Source organism: Thunnus albacares, chromosome 22, assembly GCF_914725855.1.
Source record: "Thunnus albacares chromosome 22, fThuAlb1.1, whole genome shotgun sequence".
Lineage (NCBI taxonomy): Eukaryota > Metazoa > Chordata > Actinopteri > Scombriformes > Scombridae > Thunnus > Thunnus albacares.
In genome coordinates, this window is record NC_058127.1 from 19,119,990 (window position 1) to 19,147,707 (window position 27,718).

At 39.6% G+C, this 27,718-nt stretch overlaps 1 protein-coding gene across 1 annotated transcript in view; it reads right to left on the bottom strand.

Moving 5' to 3' along the window:
• Positions 1–174: 174 nt before the first annotated feature.
• The window catches only part of ppp2r5b (protein phosphatase 2, regulatory subunit B', beta), a 44,312-nt gene continuing 16,768 nt past the window's right edge, over positions 175–27,718 (bottom strand). The window contains exons 2-13 of the mRNA XM_044341853.1: positions 21,058–21,254; positions 18,894–18,995; positions 18,089–18,181; positions 17,420–17,550; positions 16,080–16,139; positions 12,653–12,761; positions 8,808–8,861; positions 7,602–7,652; positions 7,344–7,463; positions 7,054–7,181; positions 6,205–6,306; positions 175–5,016 (exon numbers count right to left, since the gene is read on the bottom strand). Coding sequence (XP_044197788.1) covers positions 4,788–5,016; positions 6,205–6,306; positions 7,054–7,181; positions 7,344–7,463; positions 7,602–7,652; positions 8,808–8,861; positions 12,653–12,761; positions 16,080–16,139; positions 17,420–17,550; positions 18,089–18,181; positions 18,894–18,995; positions 21,058–21,254 — 1,376 coding nt within the window. The 3' untranslated portion in view covers positions 175–4,787. The remainder of the gene's footprint in view (positions 5,017–6,204; positions 6,307–7,053; positions 7,182–7,343; positions 7,464–7,601; positions 7,653–8,807; positions 8,862–12,652; positions 12,762–16,079; positions 16,140–17,419; positions 17,551–18,088; positions 18,182–18,893; positions 18,996–21,057; positions 21,255–27,718) is intronic.

A 27,718-nucleotide genomic window follows, 5' to 3' on the forward strand; every position in this document is an offset into this window, starting at 1 on the left:
GTCGCTTTGAGCAACATCTTTCACATTGCAAACAGTCATTTGATCCATTCTTAATATAAAAATATTGATTAGCGCAGCTTTAAGTAATGCAAATCATGCCTGTAGATGAAAGGATGTAGATATCTGACCCAGGAGACAAGAAGGTGACACAAGAAACAGCGCAGACTCCCAAAGTGTTTTCTCAAAGTGAAGTTTCATTTTTAGCACATAGGTTTTTTTTCTCCATTCTACACCCCCCTGTAATGTTACGTACAGTAGTAAGCCTCTCTACATTCAAACCCCCCACCGCTGTGTTGGTCCCCAAAATATACATCATCTTCTTCTTCTTCTGCATCGTCTTAATCATCTTCTCTAAGGTTTTTCTTCAACACAACAAACACAGACCATTGGGCAGACAGTGCAAATCTAGAAATTCAGTGAAATTGCTACGTAATGCGGTTGTAGGTTTCGGTAACATTATATTCTCATTCTGTTACTGTTGCTCTGACTTATTGCCATTCTATCATTTCTAACTCTATGTCTTTTCTTTACTCTGTCTTTCTCCTCCTCTGTTTTTCATCTTCACCGGCTGCTTTCGGTGAATCGGTTCACACCTCCCCTCTGATTTAAAGCATTTGTTTAAATTTTAGCCACATGAAAATGGCCGCAGAGGGGAAACGTGACGAACCGAAAGCAGCATTATAATGGCTGTCTGTGAGGCGATACCAGAGCTCTCCACGCACATTCTCTCCTCTCTCACTGCCTGTTCTGGAGCAGTTCTAGAATGGACAACAGGACTCTAGAACAAGGAATAGTATTGTTCGTTGTCATTAAAGAATTCTAGAACAGTGGGAGCAGGGGTTCTAATTTCCCCGAGTCAGCTGACCGACTGACAATAACAATCAAGAGGGTTTTTGAGTAAGCTAGCCAAAACAAAAATCATAAAAAAAAGCTTTCATGACAGCGAGGTCAAGTTTTGTCTCTTTTCAGTTGTGTTTTTGAGTGTATTTTTGCCTGAATCAAAACAACGTTTGAAATCCAACCAAATTTGTTCCAACCAAAATCCAACCATGTTCGTTTTTGGTCTGCCCAGAGTGCCAGCCAGGTGGTGTTTACAGGTGTTAACTGGTATGAGGCTGCTATTACACCTAATCCATCATTGCATTCTCTGTGGGTGCCATGAAGCAAGCCTGATGCTCCTCTATGCGCTTTATGTCTACATTCCTGTCGTGTCCAGAAACAGCAAAAGCAAAGAAAACAAAAGCTGCCTTAAAAGGAAAAAAAAAATGCAGCATTGTGGAATTGTACTTAGAGAAGAGACCTGAGGGGTGGGACCCCATAAGAGGGTCTAAAATAAATCTGAAGGGTCACAAGTTAATTGTAAGTAATACTAATAATACAAAATAACATTATTTTGAACAAAATTATTTTATTATCCTGACTTTTTTCTTGTTAAATACTGGATACTTTTAAAGTAATTCTTTGGTTGAAGTGCTCAAAAAGATTTTTAACCCATTAACCCAAGGTCCAATGTCTATCAATTAATCAATTTCTAAGTTTTTCTTTCAACTGTAAGCTGAGTTTGCTCAGTTGTCATGGAGATGGCCACATTTCGATGCTATGTTTCGAACACCTGTCAAACTGCTGAAAACTGAGCCGTCTCTTTGACAACTGAGCGAATGCCATCCTCTGATGAAGACCATGGCATGTGGTTGAAACTATGGGAAAAGCCAGCAAGTGGCCCTAAGAAGTTGAAAACTGGATGTTGGATGCAAAATCTGCCAGTGATGTGAAGTGTAAAACAATAGCGTCTATGTTTGAAACCAACAACCTCCTTTGTACAAAGAAAAGATGGCAGAATAGGTGTGATCGCAGCCTGAAAGGATCAGAACAAGTCAATCAAACTCAAACCAAAGTTAAAGCACTCAAAACAAAAAAAAAAAAAGTTTTCTCAGTAAAACTTGAAATGCCAAATCTGAGAGCTTCAAGTCGAATGGATTTCAAAACCTTGTTGACTCAGGCATGATTTGAAGTGAGCATTTTGAAAAACTGCTGGTCTGAAGAGTTTTTGAATGTTTGGTTACGAAGCAGCCGACAGGTAGATCTGCGTCTCAAGCATTAAAAAAAACAATCAATCAATTTGTTTTACGATACATTCGGATTCTAACCCTGTCCCTCAGGAAGGAGAGAAGCAGAGAGAGAGAAAAAGAAGCAAAGAGGGAACTGTTTTCTCTCGTTCTCTGTCACTCTGTCTACACATATCTCCTGCTCACTGATTCACTCACTGTATACACACCAACGCGCACACACACGCACGCATGCACACACACACACGCACACACACACACACACACAACCTGACCATCATCTTCAAATAAGGTTACATTTCCTGATCAAATAGAAAATAAATAGCATCAGTATCAGTTTTCCACAAAATGAACAAGATCATACAAAAACCAAGAAAAAAAACAACATAATTACAAAGCAAAATCATTTTCATCAAATAAATTTACACATAAAGTACCTTTAAGACAATGTGAATATCAAGGACGCAACAGGAGTAAAAACAAGAGTGGGGGGTAAACATTTGAGTATGACACCCACTTCCTGTTTAACCCCCTAAAAACACACAGATTATCCTGAAATGAAAATATTGCTAAAATAATTTTTTTTTCATTTTTTTCCCCCTCTCTTTATCCCATCACTCTATCATCATGATCAGACAAGAATAAACAGATTTTTGTTGGTTCACACCGAAAAAAAAGTTATAATCGTCATGGTCGCCATCTAGCAGCGTCAGGTCTGCTGAGCCTAAAGAAACAGACGCTCCAGGTTCGGAATTCCAACTGGATTACGGTGTTTTTCTTTTGGTTTGAGACACTTGTGGTGCGCTTCATTCGTCCTCCTGTAACATCTGTGTCGGGTGGGGCTTACTGGTCTGTCTGGTTTATTTTTTGGATGGATGCTGGGAGATTGTAACCTAGGAAAATTAATAAAATTGCAAAATTTTTCACCAAAATATAACGAAAAAAAAAATCTCATTTGTGTCGCAACATCAACATTAAAGGTGCCCTGTGGAGCAGCTCTATGGAGCAATGTTTTTATGAGCGGGGTCCCTGTTTTGTTTGCACCATGCAAGAGCACAAGGACACAATGCATATTTCTGGCGGCAGTTTCACACTATTCCACTTATCTATTTCGTGGCGTCGTTAACGTGCAAAGAAATTTAAAAACATGCCAACAAAGGCAGTGATGAAGAAGACAGCTTGAGAGCAAACATGAATGTAAACAATGCACAATTTAAAATATTCCAAAAATTGGCTTTGCAAACATTTTAAGAGGAAGAAAATGCATCATTTCACATTTGTCAAGCCTCAAAGATACACACAATGCATTTTGGTGTGTAACACTAAATGTAAACAGAAACTTTGTTTACAGCAAAACTCCATAGGACACCTTTAAACAAAAAACAATTAGATAGTAATGACCTTTAAAAGTGGAATGTTTTTTGATTTTTATGCAATAACCCTTTAAAATACACCCACCGCACCACAAACATCCAAAGTTTCAAAATGCAAGAAAAACACCCACCACCAATCCAGTTCATTCCTCCCCTCATTAAGGTCTGTTAAAGGGGAATTCTGCTGAATTTCAGCACTCACATTATGGCCTCATACAGTTAACATGTGATGTGAATTTAAAATTCGAGCCAGCCTTCCCCTTTATGGTATCTGCTACACTAGTGTTTCTTCCATAATACACTACAGAAATATCCAGAGACATATGTATATATATAAAAACATTATCATCATCATCATCAGTAGTACTTAGAGTAGAGTAGAGTAGTAGTAGTAGAGTAACAAGTAAGAAGAAGGAACATTATTGTACTTTATATCATTATCATCATCTTCATCAGTGGTTTTTTAACCTTGAGGGACTTAAGGCTCGTCCTTTGGTGGAATCCGACAGAATGGGAGAGAAGTTAGCGCCAGAACCAGGTGTGTGTGTGAGACTGTGTCAAAAAGAAATTCATGTTCATGCGTGTATGAAATATTTTGGTGCATCAATTGATTGTTGGTGTGTGAGATTTGTTTTACCTGTACACACTCTCTGCCTGTCTCTCTGTAGATCTGTCTTCTCATATTTACAGTAAATATGTACCTGCATCTGTGTGTGTGTGTGTGTGTGTGTGTGTGTGTGTGTGTCTGTCTGTCTGGTCTGTGCGGCAATAGTTTTGGGACATTTGTGTGAAATTGCTTCTTTTGTTTGTCAATGTATTGTGCTATCCACGCATGAAATAAGCATCTCTGACCAAAAGATAAATACGAGGCCACAGTACAGCCTTTGACGGTTGGTTAAATGTTAAGACAAGTTAGACACATGTTAAACTTGGTTAGTGTTGCACCAAAAGAGAAATTTCATCTCTTATTTTGAGGCTGATTTAAAGCAGGCCAGCCACCAATGTTTGGATACTGACCTGCAGCTTAATAAACTGCTGTTCATTAAAATGACAGTCTGCATTTTTGGACAATATTCATCTTCTGATCTGCAACATAATGTGTGTACAGCAAAAAGTGAACCAGTTTCACACAACTCGGTCAGAAAAAAGGTACAGTTTTTACGTTGGATCACCGAGTTTGTGCGCTTCTTTACAAAAAGCTACCACCTCGATGATACAAGACACAAAAAACTGTGGATTTAATTTGTACCTTTTTCTGTCTGAGCTTTCCCAACACTTTTACCATCAACTTTCATATCTTCTCCCTGTCCCCTAACCACCATGTTATCCCATTTCTGAGGAGCGGCATCTAGGTGGCGCTCTCCCCGGCTCCAGAGGAGGCCCCGCTGGGCTTGGGCTCGGGCTGGTCAGAGTGAGCCGTCTGCGGGGACGAAGGGGTCGGCGGGTCCCCTCTCTCGCCTCGCTCCTGGAGGTTGCGCTGGTTCCTGGCGGCCTCAGTGAGCATCTGCAGCCAGCGCTCCTGGTGCTCCTCAAGGCCTCGCCACAGCTCGGCGCGCTCCCTCTCTCGCTTCATCTCCCTGGGGAAGCAAGGTGAAGGGAAGAGGAGGAGAAGAAGAGAGGGATAAAGAAAGAGAGATGAGCTGTTAGAGGGAGCCTGATGAACAAGCTAATGATGCATCCGATGAACTGAAGGCAGCACATTTATATTTGTCTCCATTGTCAAGCAAAGGTTGTAAAAACTGTTGAAGTAAGAAGAGAGGAAGAGTATGGTTGGAGAAAAGACTGAAGAAGGAAGAAAAGTAAAGGTAGAAAGATAAAAATATTATGATTCTATTTACAGTTGTTTAACACTCAAAATTAGCTCATTTGCTTTCTTAACGAGACTGAGATGAGAAGATCGACATCAATTTCATGTCTGTGTATTAAACATGGAGCTAGAATCAGGATGTGATTAGCCTAGCTTAGCATAAATTTAGTATCCCATTTGTTTAATCTGTACACAAACAGAAATATGAGGAACAACTTTATTAGTTGACCGACGTGTTTCGGCTTGTGGCCTTTATCAGGGTCCGAAACGCGTCGGTCAACTAATAAAGTTGTTCCTCATGCTACAAGTGTTGCGGGAGTTCTCATCTTTCTAGACTTATTTCCCTTCTCCGTGCACCTTGGAAGTAGGTGAAGTTGTGCCACAGACCCTCATTCTGCATCACAAACAGAAATATAAAACCACAGAAGTCCATGGTGGATTAATAAGCTCCAACAACTTCCCCTAAAATCACAAATTGTCATTTTACATTTCTCATTTCATACAGTTTAATCAAATTACATCGATCATGTAAATAAGCCAAACGTTGGACAGAGCCAGGCTGGCTGTTTCCCCCTGCTTCTGGCCTTTATGCTAAACTACGCTAATTGGCTCCCGACGCCAGCTCTGCACTTAACACACAGACATGAAATTCATATTGATCTTTTCATCTCACCCGCAGAAAATGAAGAACAAAGCATATCATTTTATTTCCCAAACTCAGAAAAGGGATAACGAATAAGCGGAATCATGATGTGACCCGTGTTGAAAAGATGACCTAAGCGATACATACTTACAAGGTGAAATATAATGTGACGTATAATGGAACAAATACCGTCTAAAACATGACTTAAGACTATTTCTTCCTCTTGTTGTCAGTGTTGTATCCAGTGACACAAATACACACACACACACACACACACACACACACACACACACACACAGAGTGAGTCATACTCACTTCTGTTTCTCCACTTTGTAGGAGGCAGTGAGGTCATCAAACAGCTTGCTGTTCATCTCCATGAAGGTCTTCAGCACGTTGTAGATCAGAGACACAATAGTCCTGCAGGGGTGGAGTTCATAAATAATAATGAATCTGGTTGATCATCTGTCCCACAGGATCATGGGTCAGGAGATAGAAATTAAAGGACTAGCCCTTGTTGGGACATGGGCCAGTTGGTCAATTTATCTGTTACCTAAATAATACTGTAGCACTTTGGTCTTTGTGTGTCTATCCATGCTAATACATCAGGATACACTGATAGGATTCTCTTAATATACTGTATAAAAGTTTGAAATCATAGCATCTGTGAAGCATAATGTTAAGTAATCTTCATAAACATTAGTAGTGGTGCTACTGTATAGTTCTACTTCACAACATTTCAGAGGGAAATATTGTACTTTTTACTCCAGTTACTTTGCATATTAAGACTTTACATTCAAAAAACATATGGTCAGTTAATAAAATATGATGCAATATTCTCGACTGAATAAATATATAAAGTAGGTAAAATTGGCTCCACCTTGACCAGTTACAACATTAAATTGCTGCTTACATGTTAATGCATCAGCAATAATAATGCAACAGCACATTATATATAATAATATAACACTCTGAAAGTGACAATTCTACATGATGAGTGCTTTTACTTTAAATATTTAATTACAGGACTTCTGTACTTTTACTGTATTCTTTTTCCGTCCAAGGTTAAACCCAAATTGACCAGAAGTAGAAATCAAAAGCTACTATATGGTCAAAGTTGTGGCTTATATTTGTATGTACTAATGTGTGAGAGTGTGTGTTACTGACTGGTTCCAGTGCTCCTTGGAGACTCTGTAGAGGGTTGCAAATACCAGCGGCAGGATGACTTGACAGTTCTCCTCTATCAGACTGAGGATGTATTCGTTGTTCCAGAAGTAAAGAGCCCGCTCCGCTACCTAAAACAGACACAGAGAGAATAGTTGACTTTCATTTCTCGAAGTTCTTTTTAATAGACTAGAGTTCACAGCCACTGTTGTTTGTTCTCTACAGTGACATAATAAATCTGGTTTCATAATACGGTTACACATTTCAGCACTGTTTAAATGAGCGGTGTTCACCTGGAAGTGAGGGCTGGAGATACAGGCTGCGATCTGTTTGAAGAGCGGCTCCTGGACCCGGATGAACTGAGATGGCTCGATCACGTCCAGGATCTCCTCGATCTCCCCCAGGAACATCACCTGGACACACACGACAACGCACACATCTTTTATTTGTGAAGAACACAACAGAGACATCCAAAGGGCTCCTGGAAGTACATTTTTAAAGCAGTCTCGGTCAGTGAGTAACAGCTCTGTATTTCTTATCAGCCATCTCACCTCTTTCTGCGTGCAGGTTTTTGGCCAGTACTTGAGCAGTCCTCTGATGATCTGCAGAGAAAACCCATTAAAATGAATAAACACTGCAGCAATTAGCTCAGCAGGGTAGCTGGCTGGCATCCATATGTACCATTAACACATATTCATACTCATGGCTAGTACATTATGAAATATGTCATTAACTTTGCACTTTGAGTCTCATCTTTAATGTACTGATGTTGATGAATGAAGCAAACTACAGCTAATACTCTAATCAACCTTTGACCGCGTGAAGATCTTTACAGCTGTAGGACTGACATTAATAATAGTGTTTGATTTTCTTGTGACTAGCTGTGATATTAAAGGATACTTCTTGTTTATTACAACTTTGGTCTTATTGTTGTAGTTTTGACCATCATTTTTATGATTTTTATGAACATTTTTAGTCACCAAAGTAACGGCTGACAGCTGGGAACACAGTAACATCACTACAACAAAGACCGACAGGGCAAGAAACACGAGTGTTCAGACACTCAAACAAGCCGACAGTTTAGCCAGATTATCTAAACCACTTTATTTGGAGGTAACACTGAAAATGAGCACACCTAAAATGTCTGTAATAAATAAACTTTGCACACTAGGTCCACCTTGAACCAGGAAGTCAGCCTTCCAACTGTGTGGCTTTGCCATCATTTTCTCTTTAAAATAACTTTTTATCTGCAACCAAAAAATTGCCTATTTACACATTCAGTAGATATGACAAACTCAAGTTCACAAGCTAGTTGCTAACGTCTGTCTGCCGTTTGGTGCTGGTACTGTGCGTTTATCAGAGCGTTTCTCTGACAGCTGTGGCTGGAAACAAGGTTAATGAGAGCGGTGAGCCAAAACTGTTAAGTTTCAGGCCTTAAAATGAAAACAATGAGCTGAAAGATGCGGAAACGCTCCATAGAGCTGAGGGTGATAATTCTCTTTGAGCTACACCTTTTACATTAGACATTTGATCCATTGGTCATATGAAAATATTGGTTAATGCAGCTTTAAAACTTGTATGATTGTTTCTTGACTTGCCAAAATTCTTTTTAGTGATGCCGCTGCGTTCCCAGATCCCAGCAATTAACTTTGAATATACAAAAATAAGAAGCAAGTTTTAACAGACCAGAATCATCCATTCATTTTGATTCCCAACAATGTGGTAGAAAGTATGGTGAGGTGCAAAAATAAACTTACATATTCAGTCACAGTAGCATCTTTCTCCATAAACTGCACCACACAGTAGGCCAGCTGTAAGGACAGAAGAGACGTGGTGAGAACACACACACACACCCACACACACACATACACATGCACACACGCACACACATACACACACACACACACACACACATACACACACACACACATTCCCTGAAGCTGACAAGGAGACAAGAGAGATCTTTGCACTTATCCCTCAGGATTACACACAGCTAAAGATCGGAAAGACAAGTTTTCCGAGGGGAGCTGTGTGTGTCACAAGTATGTATGTGTGTGTTTTTGTGTCTCCTGCAACATCAACTCTCGTCTCCTCTTATATGATCTGCAATCATTTCCTATTATTCAGCGAGTGTGTGCGTACACGTGTGTCTACATACTGTATGTGTGTGTGTGTCTGTGTGTTTTGCGGTTGCCCCCTCCACCCAGGCCGGTTGCCGTGGCGAGTGGGCACCGTGGCGACGGAGACTGTGTGTATGCGTGTGTTTACTTCGGAAGGAGTGATGTCACACACACGAAGTCCCTTAAGGGCAATCTGAGATAGAGTTTAGACCTCTTGTCTCTCCCTCTCTGTCTCTCCTCTTCTTTCCTACTTATACTTTTGCCTTGTTCACATTTTTACTGTGCTGGTCCATTTTGTGACTTTCAGATAAGTTAGTCTTCAAAATAAAAGTATGCTAGACAGTCCAGTTTTATAGATACAGATCGTAGATGTGTATTGTCAGATTGTTGTTGCTTTTCTCAACTTTTTGCATTTTTGTAGGACAATCAGATTTACTTTCTTTCTTCTCTTTTTTTGTTTCTTTCTTTGTCTCGTTCCTGACCTGTAGCTGCAGTGTCTCTCTGTCTGTCTGGCTTTCACATCTTCTGCAGCTTTCATCTCTTTTACTGTTTTTTCCCTCGTCTAATCCATTTTCCTTCTTACGGGGCACCTTTCATGTTTGTCTTCTCCTCTTGCTGCAGCCCTTACTTTCCTGTCCTTCACTCGCACCATAACATGGTTACAGAGGCAGAAAGAAGGAGGGAGAGTAGGCTAAAAAAAGGGACTGGTGAAAGGAGGGATGTCAAGCTTGAATAAAAAGAAAAGCAGGAAAGAGAGGAGGATTAAAATAAAGGTACTAAGCGGTCAAACTATTTAAAGTATTAACAAGGCTTTAGAGAAACTGCCTGGGGTAAATATGATGTTGGATTCTGTTGTCAGGCCGGGCTTTGTGGGTGCAGGAGGCCGTTGTTAGGCTAAGGATTATGAATACTGCGGTCTTTTTTAAGGCTGAGATTTTACCAGTATTGATTTTTCAAGGTGACAGGTCAAAAATGGCTCTATTTTTGGATGAAGCCATTCTAGAGAGTTATAATGGTGGCATCTTGCTTGTATATTTTTTGCAGCCTTCACATCAAAAAGTAACCTTCCAGTGCTTTTACAATTCTTTAATCTACATTGTCAGATAGAAACATGGTTATTAACAATCTGTGAATGGTGGTTATGTTTCCCAAAGCCAGAACCGGAGAAAAAGGTTTATGCAACACCAACCCATGAAGGCAGAGGAGACATGCTGTCAAATTCCATGGTGCTACTGACCTACGAAAGCCTACAAAAGTTGTTTCAAGGTGTTCTCCCCCCTCCTTTTTCAACAAGCCAACTAACTGTTGGTTTGTCCATTGGTAATTCAAGACTCTTGTCCCTTTACAACATTCAACATTTGGGAGGACACATTGTGCTGTTCGTATTCTAATCAAAACGTAGCAGCTAGCAAGCTAAGCAAAGGTATGGTTGCTATCATTCGCACTGATTTCCACTAGACATTACTTATAAAAAGTGTCCAGCTAGTGATAGCTGTCTCTCTTCCATGGGTCCAATTTTGGTGATAGCAAATGACCTGACTGTCAAAACTCAGAAACAAATAGTCCTTGAACTTCAGCACTCCATACGTTAATCTGTGAATCAAATCACGACACAGAGTAACTAACGTGTTAATGTCATGGAGAAACGTAGAGAGTGCTCAAATTACAGGCGGGATTAAGTTAACAATGTCCACCTCTAAACTAGTTTATTGCCTGTGTGGCTGTGGCATTGTATATTAAGTGATATTATGAATTCTTCTTAGCCAATTAAATTATCAGTAGTGATTACTGGCTGACTAAATAACGCCCCTTAACAGTAATATAGGGAGCGCTGTCACTGCAGAAAAATATATAAAACTCATTTTCAATACAATTTTGACCAAAACTCAAAACAAACACCTATGATATATGAAGACTACTGGTTCCTTATCAAAAAATGAAATTCATTTTAAGTTCAACTTTAAAATAGGAGCCTCTGATGTGAACTTAATGTGTGAATGCATTGCATTTGCTTTTTGCTATTTGAAAATCCAGGATTATTATTACTCAAACCATGTTGCGGCTACACACTTTAGCTCCAACAGATGTTATTTCATTACAGCGACATGAATAAAAATGAGCAAACCCTTCACAGACCACAGGAAGGATGATTCAGATGTATTTCACAGCGCTGAAATACCTTTAAGATGATTACAAGGTGCTGCTGTGATATTATATTTTGATATTTGGATCCAGATCTGGGTCACTGCTGCACAGCCACACCTACTGAGTGCAAAACTGTCGTCCACTAGCACTGTTTCCCCCGTGACCCTGTCAAACTGAGTGTATATGTGTGTGTTTGAGTGTGTGAATAATGTATGTGTGTGAACCACTGGGAGAGAGACGGGGAGGAGAAATGTAGGGCACGGTGATGCTGAGACCCAGAATACACACACACACACAAAACCACACACACACACTTCAGACCACTTTGTGGAGAACAAATTGTACCTTCTGCATAATCAAATAATGTGTGACACAAATAAAACACACACACACACAATAGACTGGTGACCGTCTGTATCATCAAATATTATGATAACCCAAACACACATACTCATACAGGCACACACACAAACCAAAGACACCAAGGCACACACACACACACACACACACACACACACACACACACACATACACACACACTGTGTGATTCAAAGGTGAGTGCATCTCTCTGCAGGATTATCTGTGACTCAACTCTGCCTCCTAGTGGTTGATGTTGCATATTGCAGAAACCATTGACTATGATTTGTGCTAATACTTTGGCTTAGAGAGGGATTTGTGTACATATAGTTGATTTCTCAAGGTAAGAAAGACAACTGGCTCTCTTCTTCCTGGATTTTATACTCATACACATTTTATATTCAAGCCAAAAAGTTTTAGACTCTGCTGACAGTTGCATAAAACCCAAAAGACCAATCAAACTTTTCATTAAGAGACTGGTGATGCCGACAGTAACCAAATCCCAAATCCTACAACACCATTCAGACTAAAAGGTACAATTAATGATCCAGTAAACAAACAAGCCAATCTGATTCTATGGCAGGTGGAGAATTAAAACCTTCACTAAAGCAAGTTTAAATCAGGAGACAAACTGCAAATCCACTTTTATGAATGTAAGTAATCTGGGTTTCAGTTAAAAGTTTTGGGTGGCTTTCACAATCTGGAAATTTAGAGAGCTCTTTTGCTTGAAAATGGATGGAAATGATATCCACAACATTGGGACAAAGTATCAGCGTATAGCCTCAGTGTTGGCGTTAAAAAATCTATATAAACACTTGGAGCGGCGTTGTGATGTCACATCATGTCAAACATGAGTGTCACTGCTCCAACGGGGAAAATGGTCCAAGCTGATCTGAGCTAATGCTAACAAACATCAACAGAAACGAGTAGCAGTGGGAGCCATTCTTAAACAAAAATGAAAAATGTACAATGTCACTGACCTGTGCGTGGAAGATGGAAAGGGACTTTGCTGTGTGTAGCGGGATGAGAACTCGGACCAGGAACTGCTTATGTTCAGCTTTCAGAGGCAGAGCGAAGCCATTTATGATGCTGGAGGAGAGGAGAGGAGAGGAGAGGAGAGGAGAGGAGAGGAGAGGAGAGGAGAGGAGAGGAGAGGAGAGGAGAGGAGAGGAGATAATATGTCACAAAAAAATCAATCTAAATTTGTTTAGCCAAACAATGTTTTTTCCTCTTTTCTATCCCATTAATTACCTTATGACCCCTCAGATTTCTTTTGCTATCTGTTGGAGGGTTCACCAGGTTGGGAACCACAGATTTAGGGGAATATGTCAAATACTTGTATATGCTGATTAGATGCTTCAGACGATCCAGATCAGCTCTTACAGTAGTATTATCAAATTCGAGAGAGCTAGTACACATACTGAATATTGCAAACTTCCAAAAGTTTAATGAGGCAACAATTTTGAAGATGAAGGTCTTTTTTAGGCAAAGATCCTGTCTTCTACAAGAACATCCAGTTTTCATACTCAACTATTGTGCAACAAACAGAATATGTTTTCATGATGTTAGAGGATTGTTAGAAGAGTATTTGAAGGTTCTGGAGATACCGTCAGAGCGACGTTAAGTCTTGTTATATTGCTATTTTGCTATATTGTTATTTTGAAGAATGATGAGTTTTTATTTTTTCAAAAATCTGATGCTTAACTGTTTGACTCTTTGACTCACTTTGTTCTTTTTGACTAATGGTGATACATGAGTTTATTACTATTTTTGCACTGTTTCCATTTCCAAGTGACTGGTGGTCTACTCAGTTCACTACCACGCTGACTGAAATACTGTACTTTGCCTATGGAGGGCAAAATATGAGTAGAGGAAGAGTGGGAACTAAACTTGGAGAGCCTAAAACTGATTTAGCATCTCTCTGAGATGTCATTTTGCACAAACTGCTCATCCGTCTGTCTGTCTGCCTTGATTTTCTAATAGCATCTTTGTCTGCTTAATAGAACATTTCTTTGCTAATATCTCCCTCCTGACGTTCCTCTAATCTCTCTTTCTGCCTCCTTCTCACCCTTTTTTCTGAATATCTCTCTTCTTCCTCTCTCTCTTTCTCTACAATGCATCCTCCCTCACCCATCTCTCTCTCCCTCTCTCGCTGTGTGGGAGGAGCTATAAATACCACTGTTACCACCAACATGAATACAAACCTCTCTCTCTCCTCTCCCGCTCTCCCTCCTCCTTCCTCCACGCCTGACTCACTGTTCACTCACTCATCTTCCATCCATCTCCATGTATCCCTCTCTCTCTCTCATCCCTCCCTTCCTCCCTCTTTTCTCGCCTTGGATTCGAACCTAAATCGAAATGACGCTCTGAAATATTAGAAGCAAAAAAATCGTCTCCATAAAATGTACTAATTGGGAGAATCAGGGTAAAAGCCGCCATTACTTTTTAATTTCATGTTTTGATCACTAAAGGAAGATGGAGGTGACAGGTGAGAAGGAGAGAATCAGTTTCTCCTCTCAGACCTTTATGTCGGGAACAATTAAATCAATCATAACACTTTTGCTGAAATATTCTGGCACTTACCAGCATTCAGACAAACTACTCAAGTCTCTCTAAATCTCTTTGAATCTGAGCCTCGTTTCAATTTTCTTCCTTTTCTTCTATGTTTAACATCAATACAGATTATTTACAGGCACGTCTGCCTCATTAGTGTCAGATATTGAAAGACAAAGACATTGCGCACAAGCTAGACTCTAGCCACCAGAATGCCCTTGAGAAAAATGAAAAATGTATTGGCTCCAATACTGATTTATTTACTTTCTGCTGTGTCTTCTTCCATCATCTTCTGTTTGGTTTGTCTTTCTCCTTTAAATTGTTGATGTCTTCTTTCAACACTATCAACACTTTTGTTTGTGTATCAAAAGCAACAGAAGTTTGTCAGTATCATGAGCTAATGTCACAGCTATATTCTCAGTCTCAACCTTGAGTCCGGATTGATAAAGTGTCATTATTGTTGGGAGATACATTTATTTCCTTCCTTTTTGAGAAGAACGCAAATAAGTACACAGACAGTAACTAATCTCTCCTTTTATGTAGTTTAACAAGGCTACCTAGAGCTAGTTTAACATGTAGCTAGGATTATTACTCAGCATCATAGTGCTAACAGCAAAAGCTAGCTGGTGAAAATGTTCTTTAGAGAAAGACACACAACTCTGAGATGAACAAAATGACAGTCATTCTCTGTGGTTGCTATAGGAGCAAGCTAACACTGTTAGCACTTGCTCGTTAGTTTAATGCTGAGTAATAATCCAAGCTCAGGCAAACTCCAGTCTCTCTGAAGTCTCTTAAGTCCAGCCAGCCTCTTTCAATTCCGTTATGTATAACAATAAGTGCACAGAAACATGTCTGTGTAATTATTAGAGGAGAGCTGATCTGTGATTTGAGCTCAGATTATTATGGCTCATTACTCAGAAGAGCCAACAGCAGATAGCTGGTTATTAAGAGTCACATCAGCAATTTGATTCTAAAAATGTTAAATCAAATTATGAGAAGACAACTAACAGTTTTTTCTTTGCAGTCGCTGAGTAACAATCTAAACTCATAGCCCAGTCTAGCTAGTTAGCCATTCATGCTTAACAATCAAGTCATAAATAAACTGTCAATAAGACAGTTTCAGGGGTGTAATAGACTTGAGTATGAACGCAAAAAGTCACATTTCCCAAAATGTTGATTAATTTGCAAGGAGGGAGGAACACAAGCTAGAGAATATCACTCATATTGTTTGTGTTCACCCTCCATTTTCTCTCTCTCTCTCTCTCTCTCCTTATCACTGTCGTCTTTCCATCTGTCATCTTTCCATCTTTGTTCCCATGGATTTGTGTGCGAGCATCGGCAAAGAGCAAAGACATGTTTATGAGTTTGGTTTCGTTCCTTGTCCGCCCTTCATGTCTTTCATCCTCATACTTCTGTTACAGGCCTCAGAGACAAAGCAACATACTACATAAAACTGAGTCATTTCTCATCTATGTCTTTAACCCCCTTCTTGTTTCTATCTCTCCTTCCTGCCACCTCCTACCTTTACTCATTTCCCTCCCTTTCTCATGCTTCATTTCTTGCTCCGTTGGGTTTTTCACCCGCAGTTGTCTTAACCTGATAAGACAGGGAGCGATTATAATTTGAAAAATGAAAACTGTATGCATACTGTTTTTGTGTTGAGCAGTTGCAGCGGTTGTTATGCTTTATCGACATTCTTCTTAGTTGCTTAATTTGCTGGGTTACCAGCTGTCCAGCTGTGTGTGTGTGTTTGTTATTCAGTTTTCTTCCTAATGCATTCTCCAGACCTTAACACTTCACCAAAGCAGCAAAGTATGCTCTAAGGTGTGTGTTTGTGTGCTTGTGCGTACAAACCTGCCAAGGATTTCCAGCAGCTCTGCGACTCCGTTGAAGTGCTCAGTTTCATATATGAACCTAAAGAAACAACACACACAAAAAACACACATGACTTACAATTATACATTAGTAGATGAAGCAACTGTCTCCAGATCAGCAAAAGTAGAAGCAAGTAAAAAAGGACTACAGTCATTCAAATAGTAAAATTCCCATGGAACTGATCCGTATCTTTGATGTACCCTGTCTAGAATACACCTCTGTGACCTCTGTGAGGTTATTATGTGAGAGAGAAACAAGAGAAATAGAGGGAAGTACACATGCAGTTAAGGAGATATGGTATGCTTATACTTTATCTTTTAACTGTCAAAAGGCACAAAAAAATGATACTGAAACCAATTAACTGAGATAGAAACAAAGCTTGATGCAGCTCTCCTGTGTTTGAATTATATTGCAAACAGGATAAAAGACAACAATTCAGCCACGCTTGGTGACGGGAAAAGAAGAAACACGACTGTATATCACAGCAATCTTGTTAGTAAGAGCTCTTTCACCAATCATTTGTGTCTCAACATAATGATTTAGCTCTTACGATAGATGCGGGATAGAGATACATGGCTAATACAGTGAGTGACATGACTGCAAATGTGCACAGTCATGTTTGTGTGTAGCCTGTGTATGGCAGGATATGTATCTGAGCAAGACAATTGATTTAAGGTCCCTTAAACGCTGGTACTCAGCTTGTGAAACTCTTGTGACAATAAGCTACTCATTCCCTGCTATCCTCCTCGTTCTTTCTTGCGCCACATTCAAGCCAAATCATACACAAAATAATCATAAGCAGCCCAGTAGGAAAACTATCAGCCTTCACAGTGTCATGGTTACAAAGCCATCAACACTAGCTTCCAAATTTAAGAAAAATCTAATATTAACACTATATTGATTCAGCTCAGTATAAAGGAGATGGATGCTGTTTGTTTGTATCTGGTTTTACTTGTTCAAGGCTCCCTAAAAATATATAAAACAATGAAAATAGTTAATTTCTGTTGTGACTACAAGGCTATCGAGCTTTACCTGTTCTAATGACATGGTGTGAATGCAGCTTTAATCTCAGCAGCCAATGATAGTCCTTCATGACAATAAACATGAATTCAAATATCATGTTTAAAGTAAGAATCTTCCTGTTTAATGCTGTAAAATCATCATTATTTGAAAAAACTGCATTACGGAGGTCACAAAGGCAGCTCTGCTCCTTGCTGATGCTTTTTCTTTGTTGGGTAATGTTTGATTTATTGATGTTGAAATGCTATAAATATCGTCTTTAAACCCCGAGCATTGGATTGGTGGATTGCTGCCTGTACCTGAGGAAGATGTTGTTGATCTGTTTGCGGATGTAGGCTCGGAGGCCCAGTAGTTTTCCATAGACACGGTGCAGGATGGTCTTTAGGTACTCCCTCTCCCTGGGGTCCTCACTGTCAAACAGCTCCAGGAGCTAAACATGCACACACATGATATAATTGTAAACACAAATACAGTATGTTTGTAATTCTGCACCTATGAGGACTGCATTCACACTCTAATCTTCTCACTTTTGCAACCAATTTCTAACCCTACACTAATGTTAACTATTTTTAACCTTAACTATAGACCTAACCCTAAAACAGCTCCTCCAGGAGGTAAAGACTAGCAAAGTGACCTCTAATAATATGGTCTGTGGTATTTCATGGTCATAGAAATACATTTGAACCACACACACAGAAACATTAATATTACATCAACCATTTTATGTCCTCATAAATTCTAAAATAAAGTAGGATATGAAACATAAAAGTTGTACGACAACAACTGTGGAGTCAATCTTTATAGGTGCCCCCAACCTAGATACAAAAAAAATTGAGAGCACTTCAGCGGGGGTAATACTAGCTTCTTCATTTATTTATACCTTTCCATTTGTGAGTATTTTAGAAACATCTCTGAGATTTGAATTTGACAAACTGCAATTTTTGAGGAGGGAAAGGAGAGAGGATTACCTGCAGGACAAACTTCTGGTCGACGTAGCGTTTGGCCATGGAGGGCTGGAAGTCTGGGCTCTCCAGGAAACGCAGAAAGAACTCGTACACCAGCTAACAGAGGGACAGATGGTAGGAAGTCAGGCGTCATTTAGGCAACATGATGGTTGCTTCAAATGAAAGGTGAGAAAACTGCACCACATTTAGACGGTGATGCTTTGTACCAAATGATAACGACAGAGAGAGACAGAGGAAAGGATCTAACATTGCTGTTTCATGACAGCTTGGACTTATGTCTTGAATCTTCTCTTGCTAAAGACGGAGAAGTGACTGTACGCTACAGCTAAATGTCATCTAGACAAACATCACATCAAGTCTGTTTAGGAGATCGGACAAGCTCCATTTTGTGATTCAGGCTGATAAAGCAGGTATATTTTCCCTTAAAGTGCAGTTTTAACTGATCTAAGGCTCAGGTATGGCGTATTTGTGTGGAGATAAATGCTGAACGCTGCATTAAAAGCAACACCTGGTGGGAGTTGTGTGCATTATGACAACGTCCACCCTCCTAAATATAGTATATAATATATAGAAGGACCCATTTGTCATGGCACTCGCTGACACTGCATTGTGTTGCACTTTAATAACAAAGTAAATTCATTACAGCAGTGATTTTTGGTAAAAAAAAAAAAAAGGCCAACACATTTTGCTGAACATATCCTTTCACATAAGAGCAACTGTTGTTTTCTCCCTTTACCTCTGCAGGGGAAATGCATAAACTCATGTAAATCCACAGAATCTCATCGTAATTTTATCACAACAAGAATACCTGCAGATGCGGCCAGGAGGCCTCAAGTGTCGGCTCGTCTTCCTCGGGGTCAAACTCTGGATTCTCGCTGGGTGGGAGAGTCCGGAAGATATTTACCGAGATCTGGAAAACCATAAATGAGGAGGAGGAGGAGGAGGGACAGAAAAAAGGAAGTGGAAAAGATGAAAATGGATGAGGGGTGAAGGGGGGGATGGATACAAGAAGGGGATAAGGGGCGATGAGGGAAAAGCAGGTCAGAGTCAGAACATTAAAACACATTTTTTGACTAATTCTTAGACGTCATCATGCCGATTATCAGCATAATTATATACCACAGCATTAGTTTAACCAATCATCTGAAGAGATTTGTGTCACTAAACAACAATTTAGCTCTCAAGATAGATGCAGGATGAATATTTGGTGTTATAAAACAATATAAATTGTGTCCCATATTAAAAGAAAACCTAAGCATTAAGAGGGTTTCCACTAACCGGAGTCAAGCAAATAAAATACAGCTGTTTTAGGTGGGTGGCAGTATTGTGCTATTATGCCAGTCGGCAGCTGATGGTAAAAAAAAAATCTTGATCTTCATGAATTGTTTCTTTCACATCAGCTAATGTCGGCCATATTTGATGCTGTTATGAGAAGAACAGCCTATAAGTCATGCAACCTGACTGCTCGCTATGTCATGATTTATTCAACAAATGCATTTACATTGCCCACTTGTGCATGAACTATATTGCAAAAAGCAAACGTGGTAAATCCCAGCGCCCCAATTCAGCAGCATTTTTTCCTCCGTCCTTCCCTTCTCTACACCGCCGCTTGTTTTAGTGAAACGTGTAACTGCGGGAGGCTATGTGCTCGTTTCATGTGACCATTTAAACCTCACTGGGATATAAAAAGGTCCTAATCATTCAGCCAGTCTTCCTCATATATGGTTCTCTTGACATTTAAATCCTATAAGGTTAAGACACATCAAAGCTGTGACTCTTAACGTCACCTGACCTGTCATCTCTCCATCCACTTCCTCTCATTTCCTTCTCGCCTAATGTCACCCTCCTTCCTCCTCCTTTTCTCCACCTTTCTTTTCATTATTCTATCTATAGCATACATTTTATATATATTGTTTGCCTTAGTACAGCCTCACAGAGCTGCTAGCATGACTGTGGACATCTTGTTCTAACATTAGGAGCCAATTTCCATGATTTCCAATTGTGAAGTAACTTAAATTAGACTAAAATGACCCAAACTTTACAAAACATGTTGGGAAATGCTCATTTTAAATGTTTTCAGTTTGCTCTCTGGCATCATAGTCCAGGACCTTCTAACTTTCTTTTCCAGCCTCTTTCTCCTACATTACATTCGCTCTGTGGTGCATTTACAGTCCTGTGGGCTTCTTCTAGTATTGATCATCTAAGAATTTAAGCTTTTTTAAACTAGTGGCCACATATTAAAGCATTCCTCCCCTTTTCCTTTGTCCCCTCTGTCTTATCAGGGTTTTCATATCCTCTGCATATAGTGATTCCATAGCATATATCCTCTGTTGGCCTTCCTTTCCCATGTACTAGACACCCTAAATCTCTCCTTCCTCTCCTCCTCTTTATATCCTCTGGGACCTCTAGTGCTGTTTTGGTGGCCACACTCTCCACCACACTCCTAGCTTTCTTTTCCATCCCTCTCTCTCTCGCCATCTGTGCAGCCCATTGCTTCTTAGCACCCTTTACAACCATTCTATCTCTCCCTCCTTCCCCTTATCTATCTCTCCCTCTCTTCCTTTCTCCTCTCCTCTCTCACCACCTTTGTTTATAGCCTCTGGTGACTTCACCAGAGCTCCTCGGCTGGATATCACACTGTCTGCCACCTCTGTACCATCATCCTCTCATCCCTCTCTCCTCCTATTTTCTTGCCGTGGGCAGAGCTTCCAGGTGTTGCATTTGATGAGGATTGATTCACTTGTGGAAACGTTTTTTTCTGGCTTTCTATATTTCTTGTCCCTCCATCCATTCAATTATTGAACCCTTTGCTCATCCACCATAAAGTTGTTTGTCACTGTCTGTGTTACAATTTTTTGGCATTTGGATACTTAGCATTTACTCATCTGTCTTTCATTTCAAAACCGTCCTCTATCCATCCACTAGTCCATAATTTCAACCCCCAAACCTCCCTCCTCCCTCTCCCCTCATACCATCTTAATAGCCTCTGGGTAGAGAGGCTCTATGAGGACTCCTCTGCTAGTGGCCACGCTCTCCACCAGCTCATTGAGTGCCGCACGTTTGATCTCCTTCCCCTTCAGGTCAGCCACGCAGTCCAGGAAATCAAACAGCACACAGCACTGCTGCAGCTTCTTACAGAACAGGTCATGTAACTCTGCCACCGGGGCGTCTGGATGATTGAGAGGTAGGAAGAAAGAGAAAAATTGACATGTTAGACGAGCAGGTTAAAGGACAAAAAGAGGGCGATGCTGCTCAGCTAAAATGGATGGCGTTCCCGAAAGGCACTTTGTTTGATAGTGAATCGTTTGGGCCATTTATGAAAGTGGGAGTGTGAGGAAGCAAGCTGGAGTATACAGAGATGTATTCTAAAGGCTAGGTCTTCTCTCAAAGGTAATGAGGGAAAAAGAGCAGACTATTACTCTACAAACACATTTGTATCTCAGTCCTATTACCTGTCAGATTCGTTCTCCAGCTCTGTTCGTCACAACGAAACAATCTCCTACTGGCCGACAGATTAAAACCTTGCACCTCCAAAATCTCCACTTCTCATAGATATAGAGAAAGCATCTAATTTCCACGGATTACTGAACAAGTACAATGAGTTTTAAATTGATTCCACATGCCTGCGGGGGTGTGAAACTTAGCAGCTCGGCCTGTAAAGCATCATGCAAAAATGTAACTCAAATTAAAAAAAAAAAATGGAACAAACACCAAGATAGAGTCAGAAGCTGTGACAGCAGCCAAATGGGAATGCTCGGTTCTTTTTCTGAGTAAGCAGATGATTGATGACTCAGTAGCTAAATACAGCAGTGAAATATCCAGACTTTAGATTGCTATATAAGCAAGTGAGATGTATGTGAGGTTTGGTTTGAACACTAATATGCTGATCTACATTGAAACAAATGACATAAAAAATACGCTGGAAATATAAAAACAAATGTTATACATAAAGGTCTGTGACGGATTTGTGTTGAACCAAGAGACTTTTTGTTCATGTTGCAGATATTTCAGACTGTATTCATATATTTATTACATGATATATGTCCAATTTCCCATGATTACCAAGAAAATGAAGAGAAGGTGAGATATAATGGCAGACCCTAAAGGACCTCATTACTGGATTTTTAACTGTATAACCACTATATCCAGCTGGACCTAGGTAGACCAGAATGTGGCACCAATTTCTTTTTCTTTTCCTTGTGCTGAACCATTTTGCACTTTTGACAAGTTTAGATGGGTGCACAATGCTTTGACACATGTGCAAAATAGTGTATTTTAGTGTGGTCTGTAATTCACAGTTCTCCTTCATGTTTTTCTTTCAATTAGGGAAATTTGTCACTATTTCTACCCACAACACTATTAGGGGCTTATTTTTGATAATATACATACATTTAGCTATAAGCAAATATCCTCTAACTTCAGTTTATTCATTATCAGTATCAGAAATTGTTTTATCTAGTATTGAGGGATTACTGTATAAAAAACTGACATTATTTATGATTCCTAATAGCACACTTTCAAGCAATGAGTGAGTGAGTGACCCAAAACAGCATAAATTGTGACCCAAAACCTGAACGAGGCACCAATTTCTGTGACACCACAAAGTGAATACTGGTCCTATCAGAGTTACCGTAATTATGAGTTTCCAACTTGTAAACAGAGTTCATGTCACCAAGTTGTAGTTACAACTGGGAAATTGGGATTTATCTGAAAGTGCGTCACATTAGCCAAAGTCCATCATCTGATGTAATTAAACCCAAATTTTGTTTATATAATGTAATCAATGCACAGTATTTTAAAGCCTCATAGCCAACTCAGTTATCAAACAACATTGAAAATGGGAATCTTTGCGATCCATCCCATCCTTCTGACATAGCATGAATGCAGCATTAGTCTGGCCACCCCGATGACAATTGTTTGGCTTTGCCATTGGTAGCACTGGGACCAATTCCTTTCTATTTCCCTAATTTAGATAGAGACGGGATTCAACACTATTAGCATACAGAAGAAGTATTTGCAGCTTTAGTAGGGCTTCTGCACACAAAATACCTGGACAGAGGTTTTTCATTTTCACAACAAAGAAACACTCTGCTATCAAGACAGAGGTCAACCTGATAAACTGGTAACTCAATGTGCTTACAGGCTCGTGCAAATAATCTCCCTCTGTCCGTGAAAAACAATACATGTTACCAAGAGGATACTGCACAATGGCTGGGAAGCAGTCTAGACTGACTGTGCAGTTGGACAGAGGATGATCCAGTACTCACAGACACACACACACACACACAGTGGGAGCGGATTAGGTTTAACCCTTCTTAACCCCTAGGTGGGAGACACAGGAGGGGTAAAGGGGCTGACTGGAGCTCTTCCAGCCCCCAGACCCCCTCACCTCTTGTGGGCACACCAGGACCATCTGCTCTCTTTGGCACAGAGCTGCACAACAATAGACGAGGGCTGCCCTTTGCTTGAGGTGTCGAGAAACTAGACATATATTCTTGTGAGACCATGTGGCTTCTTATTCCCTCAATTATGACCAACTTTACAATCCATACTGTTAAACTGTCTGTATTTTCTTTAAGATATCTTTGTAATATGAGAACATCCACAAGAGTAACTTAAATCCAAGATTATGATCCTGATTTTCGGTTTAACAACTGGTAAACTGTTTGTGATCTTTTCCCTGAGTAAAAGCAATGGCGTGCACTGCATACATTTTTCAGTGACTTTTCTGTAACCTTCCTGGCAGCCAGCACAGTGCCTTATTTTGACCACTTTACATCTACTGTTCACCTCTATGAGCCTGTTCATTGAGCTGTGCTGAGTAGTCAATTTGTTCTTGAATTGCAGCCATTTCTCAGTGACTGGACAAACGTGTGACAGCCATGTTCGCATGATTTTCTAACTATTTGTGATGAAAATCAAGTGTTAAAAATTTAAGAGGGTGAACTGTTTCTTCTTCTGAGAGTGAGTCTAAATCTGAAAGGCAACCACAAATTGTATTTGTGTCTTTTGGTTGGGTCGAGATAAATGCTATTTGCAACTACCACCCTCCATCTTTTTAGAGTATCATCCTTTCCTTTCTTTCTCCACTTCTCTATTTTATTTCCCCCTTCTTTGCTCGGCCCCATCTTAATCCGCCTCCTCCTATCCCTCCTATCTCTTTGTCCTTCTCTCCTGATTCCTCCCTTCCTCCCTCCCTCCCCTCCTGCTCTCCCTCTGTAGACAGACTGTGAAGGTGAAATCTAATCCATTTTTAATGGAGAGTAATTGTATGAAGATGTGCCGTGCTGGGACTGAGAAAAAAAAAGAACAGAGCGAGGTGAAAAGATGAAGGGAATAGAAAAATCACGTATGTGTGTTTGGGACACAAGAGAGTGAGATGGGAGGTGAGAAAAAGAGAGGGAAGGACGAAGGAAATGAAGAGACTTGGTGGGTCATGTGAGAGCAAGTGTGGGAGAGAGCGAATGAGGGAGCTGAGATGAAAGTACAGGGAGTTGACAGGCACAGACGGAACCACAATACATGTTTTGAGGCAGAGAAAATGAATAGAATCACTGACATGGGGTCGGTAAACAGGCACAAACTGTTTTTTGGGTTATGTTTGCTAAACTGGCCACTGGTGTTACCTTACTGTCTGTTATTGTGTCGCATGCAGGTAGAAATGTGTCCAAAAAATGGATAAGTGTGCAAGGAAAATGTCTGAAGGTACGAACAGGCAGTGGAGAAATAAAACTATTCATACTTATTATATATTGAGCAAAAGAGAATTTAATTTTTTTACTTGTGGCTGCGATATTATTAGGTCATCGCGGGTCACTCAAGACTCATTTATTCAAAGCAGCTTTTAATATCACATCAGTGCATTGATTAGAATATTAACTGAGATCTTAATCACAGCAAGTGAGTCCTTTTTGAGTGAGCTAGTTTCATGTTTCTGACAATCCAAATTAGTGTTTTGAATCACTAACGTGCCTGTCTGTGATTATAGATTCAAAAGTACAACTCTAAATGCTTGTAGTGAAATCAAATTTCATTATATTTCATATCTGGTATGGCCATTTACGCAAGAGCATCTTTTATCTGCAGTCATAGTTGATAAATGTTTTGAGTTTTTGGCTCTGAAAGCAAATATTGCACGTAATACTTCAATTACTGTGGTTGCAGTGTACAGACCCCCTTCTGCCTCCTCCTCAGCTATTGATGAGCTAGCTGATCTTTTAGCTCCTTATATAAATTCATTTTAGGGGATTTTAATTTAAACTGGATGAGCTCTGACTCTGATTATCTAAAAGAAGTCTGTAAAAAACTTTAATCTCTCACAGCTAATTACTGATCCTACCGGGCCAAACTTAAATGACTTCTCCAAATCGACTTTAATTGACTTAATTTTAACTAATAGAAATGACAAAATCACTAAATCGGGAGTATTGAGCTTGGTTTTAGTGATCATTGTCTGATAGCTTGTATTAGAAATACAAATATAGAAAAATAATGCCCTTGCATGGTGATTAGTAGGAATTTTAAACATTTGTTGAGAAAGCCTTTCTGTCTGATCTCTGTGAAAGTGACAATCATGATACTTTTAAAATCCCTGATGTTGACTTAGCTCTTGACCGCTTTTGTAAGTCTTTTAACTCTGTAGTTGATCAGCTTGCACCCTTTAAAAAACATAGGGTGCAGAACAGGTCAAATCCCTGGTTCTCTGCTGAAATCTCATCCTTGCCGAAAGGGAGAAATAAAGCCTGAGCTCTTGCCAGGCTTACTGGCGAGCCTGGTCACTGGCTTACTTTCAGACACCTTAGAAATAAATGCACCGTCGCAATAAGGAAGGCTAAAGCTAATTATTATTTGCTTTTAATTCCAAATTCATATTCAAATCCATCAAAATTTTGGAAGGCAGTGAATTCTCTGAACCGTAAGTCTTCACTCTCATTTCCTCCTCTCACTTCAGCTGATGGATCCTCAATATCAGATTATAAAGAGATTTGTGTTGCTTTTAATAAAAAGTTTTTAGCTGCTGGCAACCTCTTTCAAGAAACTTTTACAGGACCCCCTCTGCCCACTACTTCTCCTGACTCTCAGACGATGCCAATGCCTCGTTTTACGCTACAGCTCTTCTCTTCCGATGACATGGCCACTACCTTATTAGTATTGGATTTGAAATATTCAGTTGGCGAGAATAAACTTGATCCTTACTTCTTAGAAGCTTGCGGCCCCAATTGTAGTAAGCTACAGTACATAACATATATTTTTAACCTTTCTGTCTTATCTGGTACAGTTCCCACGGTTTGGAAGGCTGCCTATGTGAGTCAGCAGTGTGAATTAATAGGATCTGTTAAATCTGAATTTGTTCAGGTTGCAAAAGGTGTCCCACAAGGCTCCGTCCTTGGTCCTGTTCTGTTTGCTCTTTATGTAAAAGATATTGTTTCTGCTGTAACTGGATATAATATTCATCTTTACTCTAATGATCAAATTTGGTGAGTAAACTAAGGCAATCAGTTTTAGACTATGGCAACATCTTGTACAGGCATGCTTCAGTTGTGACTTTAAAGCCCCTTGATGCTGTCTACCATTCTGCACTCAGGTTCATCACTCATGATGTTTATAACACTCATCACTGCATCCTGTACTATAGGTTGGGTGGTCCTCTCTCTCTGAGAGGCAGGATTTGTATATGTATTTGTTTATTTACAAGGCCCTTATTTACAAGCTGCCTTCTTATATTACTTCCATGATAGTTTGGTCCAATGGACCACATTACACTAGGACAAATGACTTACACTCAATGTTCCTCGTGTTCATACACAGCTTGAAAGAACTGCTTTTGACATCTTTGCACCATCAACCTGAAACACACTACAACTCTGTTTGTACCTGTTTTAACTGATTTTGTTGTTACTTTATTTATTAGTTGTATTTATATGTTTGTGTTAATTGACTGTCTTCTTTCTTGCTCGACGTCATTGTAAATGGGGGCTTTGCCCTCCATGATTTTCGAGTTTAAAATACAGACAAAAAAAAAATCAAAAGGTCTAAAAGGTTGAGGTTTATAATCTTTTTGAAGGGAGGCCTCCTCCACATGGCACACAAAAATTGAAGTTACCACAATCATAAATGCAACTAAATTCAAAATAAAGAATAAATAAGAAAGGCAGGTATATACACGCCTGATTTATAAATGCTATTATTTCATTTATTATGTTAAGCTATCAGTGCTGATGCACAGTGCTTGGAGTTTTGTATTCTTCTTTGAATTTCTATAGTTCTTCATATGGTTGTGCAGATAAAGAATCAAAATGCATATCCACAAAGAATAATTAAATATTCATTTTTTGTCTTTTGTTTCTCTTCAGTTATTACCTGAATAATTTACAGCTCTACATTTTCTTTTTTAAAGCTGCTCTCAACACTATGTTTAAATAAACAATGGATTTTCATGTTACCTGTAACTGAGGACTTGAACTAAAACTTGATTTCATAGTAAGTGTTACAGTGGAAATCATGATATATGAGATTGAATTACATCAGAAAGATCTTCAGTTAAGCAATTTGCTCTGCAGTTTTGTCACTCATTAATTGACATAAATTAAAAGACATAAATGTGTTAGCCATTAACAGATGTCCGTCCTGCAT